The sequence below is a fragment of the Saccopteryx bilineata genome, chromosome 1 (assembly GCF_036850765.1).
Source record: "Saccopteryx bilineata isolate mSacBil1 chromosome 1, mSacBil1_pri_phased_curated, whole genome shotgun sequence".
Lineage (NCBI taxonomy): Eukaryota > Metazoa > Chordata > Mammalia > Chiroptera > Emballonuridae > Saccopteryx > Saccopteryx bilineata.
Window position 1 is genome coordinate 231,956,435 of NC_089490.1, and position 9,517 is coordinate 231,965,951.

Here is a 9,517-nt window from a genome sequence, read left to right on the forward strand (position 1 = left end):
CTTCTACACGCACAACTTGCTTCATGGATACCACGTGGCAGTGGCGAGGAAGGCCTGAGGAAAGGGTAACCCGCTCCCCGTAAACAGGGATGTGCAGGACAAGTCAGTCTGAGAGCAAACAGCTGCCCGTGGAGGTCAGAAACGCACCCAAACTACTTCCAAAAGGTTTGCGTCTTGAGAAAGCCAGAAAGCTTTCTCCATTAGTTTTACATTCCCCAAGTCCTTGTGGATGAATGAAGGGGCACTGAAGGACCCACTCCTTCTGACTTTTCAGGCAGGGACAGATTGAAGTGCTCATTCGGGAGGATAAGAGGGGACCTGGTCCACAAAGAACAGCTTTCTCGGCCCCAGGAGGCATTCCCGCTGTCTAACAGATGCTGACCCCAGGGAACTCAGTTCCTCCGGGACAGCAGCGGGTTTTCACACCAGTCGGGTGGTTTTACTAGGTTGCTCCATGGAGCCACCTCCCACAGGGAACACCCTGCGCTGTCCACAACCACCTGAGGCCTGGGGTGGCGTCTCCTCTCCCACCTCCCCTCCCAAGTTTTCAGCTTTCCTCTAACCCTGTGTGGTACCCCCACACTCCCCCCTCGCCCCTTCCTCTCATCTATCTTCCTCTTTTAGACTTCTACTCCCTAACACCAGTTTGCTGCTAAACTTTCTTTTTCAAATGAATGACCTAGCCACTTAGAAACTGCTGTGACAGGTCCTTGGTTATGGGGATGACGTGAAGCCTACCCAAGTCTAAGCACAGCTGCTGGAACTGCAAGTCACAATTTTTATATCAGCCAGGTGCAGAGATGAAGACTGAATGTGTCAGAGGCAAGAAAATAAAAATAAAAGACCCAGGGTTGGATGCAGGGCTTCGGAGGTATTTTCTCCTGTAGGGACAGAACTTAGAGGGGAGTCACCACTCTTTTGTGGATGTGCCACAACTTTTTGCAAAAGGGCAAGAAAGTCAGGTTGTCTATTTCCTGGTCTCTGTTTTAGGGTCTCTGTTATTTGCAGCAACGAAACCCTTCCTCTCAATAAGACATCACTGATAGGAACAGTTCTGTCCATATCTTCTTGTGTCATGGGGAAAATATTAGAGTAGACCTTATAGGGTTGCTTGTTTGGATTAAATAAGTCCAGGCATATAAAATATTTAAAAGTGATGCCTGGCACATAGTAGGTACCCGATAAAGGTTAGCTTTCATCATCATCATTATCACGGTCATCCTTTTCGTTATTATCTGTTAGACTGGAAAGAGGAAATGTATGGTGATGAGAGGCCTTGTTGCCTTCAACAGGTCCCATTCTTGGTGCCCAGATAACAAAGGTGAGTAGATTTCATCTCTGCACACCTCCTGATCCTGATACTCTGCGTTCATATCTAGATCCTCCTTCTGGTGGCTCAGCCTTACTCTCTAAAGGGAAATCTTGCTGATTTATTCAGCATGCACTGAGAAGACACGATGTGCTAGTTTCTGGAAGGGTACGGGTAAGTCCGGGCCGATTTCCTGGGCTGAGGCAGTTTACAAACCAAGGAAGGAGACAGGTCAGAACACAGCTGGATTTCACCGGCAGCAACAGAAGAGAGGCTGAGGTGGAGATGAATGTCCGTATTGTGAGAGTGGCGGAGGAAGCACTAATTAAATATGACTAGGGAAATGAAAGAAGGTTTCATAAGGAGGTGGCATCTGACTAAGGCTCAAAGGATGTTTAGAGGTGTTAAAAGATGGATCTCCAAGAGGAAGGAACAGCATAAACAGAGCCCGGGGGCGGGGGCACGAAAATAACCAGCCCATTTGGGTCCAGGCAACAAGGGTGATGGGGTTTTCAAGCTGAGATTTAGTGGGAGGTGGGGCTAAGCAAGGAGGAGGGGCCAGACCCTGAAAAGTCTTGCACACTAAATTGTTTTAAGTCTTACCTAAGAAGGCTAAATTCTCAAGAGTTTCTTAGATATCTTGATAGTGACCCGGTGGCTTACCAGTCCTGCCTCTGTACCCAGCCCCATAAGTGGCAAAGGTCATTAAGGAATAATCTGAGTGTGCAAGGGAAGTAGAACTATAGAGTGGAACCTACCAGGAAAAAAAAAATGAGAAGAAGGAAGGTCCCAAGACACCCCAGGCTAGTAGGAGTGGTTTCTACATCATCCATTTTTAATCACATTTTAATATGACTAAAACATCTTTCATATCTCAGAATCAATGGCATGTTAGAGCAAACTGTCAGGGGTCCTTCCTTCTCAGTGGCACAAAAAGTAACCTTAAAATCAATGGCATTTGAGATACAATGAATTAGAGCTGCCTCCATGCAAAGCAGGCCCATCAGGTACCAGCGACAGAACTAGGTGTTCTCTACACCTGTCATCCTAACGCTTGCACGACCCTACAAAACTGGTCCCTCCTTCATCTTTGCAAGTGAAGAAACCAAGGCCTGGTTCAGGGAGGCTGGCCACCATCCACGCCGCCATTCCAGCATAGCGAAGAGCAGGAGGCAAAAGTCAGAGATTGTGGGGAAGAGGTCAAGGAGGGTATTCTGTGTGGCACCAGGGCGACCAAGCCAAAAAGCAAGGTGCTTGTCATACTGTAGTTCAAGTCAACACCCATTTCTGGGGAAGAAACAAATGACAACAACAGCAACCACGAGAACCACCCGCTGGTGGTTGTAGGACCATATAAACTTCTCGAATTTCTCCTAAACAAAGGGCAGAAGCAAACTTCGCAGTCCCAGCCGACCCACCAACGAATCCCTTGCGTGTTATTCAAACTAAAGCACCCGGAGGACATGGGATTCCCAGGTTGAAAAAAAAAAATGATCTTGGTTTAAAGACGACTGAGAAACAAAATCACATCATATGGTTTCAAAGCGAAGATGAAGGCGTTTATCTCTGGCCAGGAGCACATTTCATCAGGCTGCTCAGAGTTGGAAAAACGGAACCCAGCCTCAAGCAGATAGGCTCCGGCGAGCCCATCCGGCCCATCCAAGTTCTCTCTCCTGGACCCCTCGGTGCCAGAAATGCTACACCAAGCAGATGTGTGGGCTGTTTCCAGACTCTTCCGTTCAGCCTCTTTGCTTGTACCTCACCTTCCTATTAACCCTACAAAGGGAGGTGGGAGTGGCGGAGAGGGGCGTGGGCCCAGACTCCCCACCCGCGGAGGGTCTGCGCATCCCTCGCAGGGCCCGCTTCCTCCACTGATCTCACAGTGCAGCCTGAAGTGTTTCATCATCTCTGGGCGAAGGCCTAGGAGTCAGTGACCTCCTCGGTTCTCACCCAAATCTGACAGTGGATCAAGGGTGAGTCATTAGCCCTTTTTTTCACGTCTCTGTTTCCTCTGGGAAAGCACATCTGTCGTTCTTTCGTATCGTTATATGAAAGCAGCTGGGACGAGGTTACAGCCAGCGCTTCCGCACTAGGAAGAAATCATCCTTCAAAAGGTGCAGCTCCTGAAGTCGACCCCAGGGGTCGCTGTAGAGACACAGAGGGCTCCAAATCCCAGGGGGAGGTCAAGTGGTTCCCACCTGCCAGGTCCAGCTACAAAGCCCAGCTTCTAGAGGGGGGCTGGGAGTCCTCAGGACAGGCTTGAAGGAAGCTGGCCTCACTTGGCAACAAAGACGGCCCAACTGATTCAGTTATAAACAGTGTATTTCCTTAAGGGTTAGTCTTTTACCTTGCAAAGTAAAAGAACAGAGAGGAAATCCTGACAGATAACAGTGGCCTAAGTTAAATGTAACCACAATTAGGCACTAGAATTAGTAAAGCAATGATGCAATAAAAATGCAGGAATTAAAGTCGGCCTGTTGTTTATTAATAACTCAGTCATTGTAGAAGTCTGGAGGTTCCAGTCTGTCTTTGATCTGTCTGTATCCATCTCTCTGTTTCCCTTTCTCACATGCCCACACATAGATAATCTTAAAAAATAAAATTCCTGAACATCAGGCAAAAATACTACTATGTTCCAGCAACTGCTAATATTTTCCTTCACGGGGCAATTGGCCAACAGTTCAGCAATTTGTGCACAGAAGACATATCCATGAATAGAGGCTTAAGTCGCATTTCCCCCAGAACACAGTGCCATTGGGATTCATTCTACGTTCCACAGATTTGCTTGGAAAATTACAGGGGAAATAGAAAAGGACGTGGCTCGGTACTAAGCATTTAATGTTCATGTCAGAAACCACGACAAAAGAAACCTCACCGTGACATTTCGGGATGCATATTTTTAGTTGACCGAATTCAATATGATAGAATAAACCAACACGATTGTTTACTTCCTTTGGTTGCCTAGCTCTGTAACTCCACTCTTCATTAACATGAAATGCTTATTTTCTTTGCAAGGAAAATCCGAGATGATTTCTCACTCCTCTTCCCTGTGTTCTAACATCACGTGGCCATGGGGCTGAAGTTACTGATGGGTGGGGCGTGCCATTCTTTAGGCTACATGAATGGGAAGTTTGGATGCCTTGAATTTAGGTGTTTTATGATCATCATAATAAAGCATATACTATACAGAACAGTCCAATTCATGCCCCTAATTAATTTAAGATAACTTTCTGCTTATCTTTTTATCCAATGCTTTCATTTTTATGTCCTTTAGATCATAAAAATACTTTATTTTTACGTGATTGCTTTGAAAATAGAACTTATTAGCAGAATTCAGTAACCCAAAATAAATTATCAGGACCATGGGGCTTCTCAATGTGGGCATTATTGACAGTACGGGCTGGATAATTGTTTGATATGGGGGCAGGGGCCTGTCCTGTGTCTTCTTCTAGAATGGTTAGCAATCTCTCTGGCTTCTCCCCACTAAATGCTGCCTGTAGCACCCCTCCACAACCAGTTAGGGCAACGAAAAATGTCTCACTCAGTACATTGTCAAATGTATCCTGGGGTGGGGGGGGGAAGGGTTGTGTGTGTGTGTGTGAAAAGGCCACAGGTAAACAACAAGTAGCAAGTGCCTGTTTGTTACAATGAAAAAGGGAGTGGAAAGACCGAAAATAAAACTTTTTGTCTCTTCCTTTTTCTTTGATTGTCCAAGCCTCTACAAAGGTTAACTATCAATCATTTGACACCTTCTCTAGTTAAGGACCTTACTCTTGCTAAACTTCTAAAGCCTTGTGCAGTGTCTTTTGAATAGATGTGTCTTGAACTTCAAATGGATTGTCAAAAGGACCAGAAATCCACCAATTCCTACTGGGTAAACGGTCGGTAAACCTAAGCATAACTCCACTTTGAGCCTTAAACTAACAGCATGTGAAAAAATCAATACAAATAAATTCAAAACTAATCAGACCCCCTTCTTTAAATGTTGACACAGTATTATTTATATCCCGTAAATACCTTTCTTGACTAAAATTCATCTTAGGAGATTGGCAACGGGCCAGTTCTATTCATATTTACTGTGTTTATACTATACAGTGTGCTGGGCCAAGGATAATATTTTAGACAAAATATGCCTGGAGGCATATACATTATCTCTTATATTTTTACTTTTAAATTATCCACATTGCTAAAAATATGTAAGCCTGAACTGCATAAAATGTCCCGCAAAGGGCTATCAGCCATCGGTAATGATATATCGCTCATTGAATATAATTAGAGCATACTTGTAATATTTTAGCCTGAGTCACTCCCTGAACGCTAATAAGCTGCTGGTAAAGAATGAACCGCTGATCTCTCCCATGCCTTCAGCTCCGAGGCGTGTGACCCTCACCGAATTCACTGCGAGAAATTACTGACAGGCATCCACCCTCCCCAAAGCCACCGCTCAAGTCCTAAAGGGGGAAAGTTGTTATGGAAGTCAGTGCTGTATTTGCAATTTACTCTGTAAAAATATGGTGGAGTGATTTTCTCTTTTCTTTTCTTCTTTTTTTTTTTTTCTTTTTGGAAGGGTTTACTATATTCCAATATAACTAGAAAGTGCTGGAAAATCAGTTAACCTACTTTCTATAAAATTGCCCACAGTCCTTGCACAGTGGGACCAAGTCTGTTATTAATATGCTCTTTCTGCTCCTAAACTCCCATACACAAGACAGGCTGTAAGAAGCCTGCACTTCTGTATGAAAACAGATAGTGTATACTTTTTCTACTGGCGTTATCAGAAGCCTTCATTTATTTGGTGGCAGGGGGATGGGGTGACGAAGACCACCCCCATACACTAATCTTTGATGTCATCATCTGAAATCCTAACACTCAGAGAATTTTTTCCAGTTTATTGATGACCATGAGCTTGGGTCAGAGCATCTCAACCATTGCTTTGAAATACACTCAAAAGAACAAAGAATGAACATTCTCTTGGGAGACCTGGCTCTCTCCACACCTATCTAGTGACGGAGTCAACCCTCTCCCTCTGTTAAAAGGAGCTGGCAAATTCACTAGCAATCTTGCAGGCAGACACTCTGCAGGTTCTACATAATACACTTGCCCACCTGCCCAAACACCAGTAAGAAAGATGCACGTGCTAGATAAAGCAGACTGACTCAACCCCCCACTGGGTCTCAAGGGCTCTGGGCTCATTACCATGACGTTTTTTTCCCTCTTATCTCCTGGGCTCTGCCCCAGAGAGAAAGCTCTACTTCCTTCAGGGAATAATAACCAGGGTGGAGTATACTTATCACCACCAGGGTGGAAGGTGCCATAATTACACTAATCACATTATCCTGCTTTGCCAGGACCCCACCCACCCACCCACCTCTGCTGTGCTCTGCTTTCCAACAAGAAGAGGAGAAGCTACAGCAGAAGAAAGGCCAGCAGGAAGATTGGGATTAGCTATGTGGACTGACACTCCTGAGACCATGGAATAGGAGGCAGGCTAAGTCACAGAGCTGCCATTTGTCAAACTGAAAATAAATATTAAAAAAAAGAAAAGACTCATCAAGGCACATATGGGAGTTGATGCTTCCAGCTCCTCCCCCCCTTCTCTCTCTCTCTCTCTCTCTCTCTCTCTCTCCCTCTGTCTCTCCCTCTCCTCTCTAAAAAAAATGAATAAATAAAAAAAAGAAAAGAAAAGAAAAGAAAGGCTCCACCCTATGATTGGAACCTCGGAGGACCAAATGCTCAAGATGGCTATAGTATCTATTTAGGAAAGACACAGCAACTTTGTGAAGGCAGCCAGGGATTATATAGGGCATGGAAAGGGGTGGGGAGGAGCAGGCAGCCAATGAGAAGTTTACAACTTGGGGTTTGGACTTAGCAAATGTCGAAGCTTTTTTATTTTCTTTCCTTCTTCTTCTTCCTGGTATTTAACCCTCTCAGGTATACTGGATGCTTCTTTTCTCTCTCTCTCTCTCTCTTTTTAAGAACTTGGAACTAATTCTAAGCTACCCCCCCCCCCCCCCAAGGAACTCTCCAATAAATCATTTCGCTCCTATTGCTACTGTATGCTAGCTGGTTTTGAAGACACTGCTCTCAGAGAAGCTGGTTTAAAAAAAAAAAAAAAGTCGGCTGTCTTCTTCTCTATATGAGAGGAAGGAATGCACCCAACTAACTGCAGGGGCCCAGGACTCACGCAGGAGAAAGATAAACGTGTTTCTAAAAAGATATAAAAGAGCTGCTACACCAGCGAGCTTAAGAAGGCAGGTTTGGGATTCTGGAAAATGCCGTGGAGTCAAACCCCTTTCAGCATCGTCAGAAAAGAAGTTGTCCCTTCCACCACACCAGGTGACACCTGAAGGGGTCGTGGTTACAGGAGCCGGCCTTCGGGGGAATGTAAACACCTAGCCGTGGGCTGTAGATTCGGGAATAATCAGGGTGGAGGGTTTGGAGGCAGGTTTTTCGAGGGGTTTCACCAAATCGGGTTCGTCCTGGCGGTGCTGACATTTTGGGGGGGAGCTCGAGACAATAGGGAAGCCTGGGGGAGCCATATGATAGGTCCGCACGGAGAGGGGTTGCCTTTGGGAGAGGCTAGCTCTAAGCCAATTTTTTTTTTAACCCTTCCTGGACCCGCTGGACCGTCTCCACGCCCATCGGGGCCAAGAAAAAGAAACCCATCAAGATTTCCCTGCCGAACTCAGCTCCAAGGAAAGCCTCTCTCGGGTGACAGAGAGCTGACTCGTAGCTGGTGGCCGAACCAAAAAAAAAAAAAGTCAGGGGCGAGAAAAAGAATAATGCCTTAGAAAGGACGGAGGCACTAGTGATGGTGGGGGAGGATGGAGCAGGGAGAAATGGAGAAAATGCACTCGAAAGGCAGCGTTTTGGAGCCTAATGTTCCCTAGCACGAAAGTGGAGAGGGGGTGGGTGGGACGAGGTGCCGGGGAAGGCGAGACTTGAGCCCGGACGCGGAACGCGGGCAGGGAAGGGCGATCCCCGGAGTAGTGGCCGTTTTTGCAGAGCCTTGGGCAGCGCTAAGCCTCGGGGGAGGAAAGCAGAGAAACGGTACTCACTTTCCGAGGGGTAGAAGGGCGGCATGTCGATCTTGTACACCTCCTTGGCGTAGTACTCCTCGTCGCTGCGCTCGCGCTCGCAGGCGGCTGCCCTGCGGCTCGCCTTCTCCTGCAGCAAGTCCCTGGTGCTGTTGTAGATGGAGATCACCTCCGGGGGCACGTCCTCGGGTTCGGGGTAGTCTTCTGGGGGGCTGGTGAGCTTCAGCTTGCTCAGGATCTGCCCGCGGATAGCCTCGATCCTCTTGCGCATGAACTGGTCCATGTCGAGGGTGCTGCAGGTAGACAGGCTGAGCGCGGCCGTGACCAGATGCAGGAGCAGGAAAACGCTCAGCACACAGTAGTGCATTTTTTTTAAGGTGGAAAAAGTTAAAAAAAAAATTACAAAAAGTACAAAAGAAAAAATAGAAAGAAAGAAAAGAAACCAGCCAGTCTCAAAGTACGGATCAGGTAGATATTCTTTTTTTTTTTTAATGAGAAACTTTTGCAAACAATCGAGTCAATGTCCAATAGGAAAAAAAATAGAAAGGTATCTTGCTCGAATTCCTTTCAAAAGAAAATGCCAGTAGTTCCCAAAGTGGAAATATTAATACACGATGGGCCGGGGAACCCTCACTTGGGGGAATAAGAAAAAGTTTTCTTGGAGCGACGAGATGGGCGTGGGGGGGGGCGGAAAGAGGCGAGTGGCTATTAGGCAGAAATGAATTTAAGAGGAGGACACGGAGTTCAGTGTGTCAGTTTCGGGTGCGGAGTGGCGGATCTGAACTCGGCTCCTCCGGCCAAAAGGGGAGAGATGAAAAGGTCCCGGGGCTGGCAGCTGGCGGGCGGCCGGGCGGGGCACCGCGCGGCGGTAATTTATATATTTAAAGCAAGAGCGGCTTGGCCCTGCGATCCACTGCGGCGCCGGGAGCAGCAACAGCAGCAGCTCGGGAGCGGAGGAGCGCACACGTGTGTGAGTGTGCGTGTGTGTGTGAGTGCGCGTGTGCGCGCGCTGAGGGCGAGCCTGACGCGCAGCGGGGAGGCGGCGGAGCTGCGCTGGGCGCTCGGGACGCGCTCGGGTCCGGCGGCGGCCGCAGCGGCTGCCCTGGCGGCGAGGATCTTGCTCCTGCTCCTGCTCCCGGCGCCGCGCGCTGTGGCCTCCACCCCGGCCGGA

General features: G+C 47.4%; 1 protein-coding gene across 2 annotated transcripts in view; it reads right to left on the minus strand.

Annotated features, from left to right (window-relative positions):
* Positions 1-8,713, minus strand: part of TGFB2 (transforming growth factor beta 2) — a 72,415-nt gene extending 63,702 nt beyond the window's left edge. For both annotated transcript variants that reach the window (XM_066238110.1, XM_066238109.1), the window contains exon 1: positions 8,368-8,713. In XM_066238110.1, the coding sequence (XP_066094207.1) occupies positions 8,368-8,713 (346 nt within the window). The remainder of the gene's footprint in view (positions 1-8,367) is intronic.
* Between the last annotated feature and the right edge of the window lie 804 nt (positions 8,714-9,517).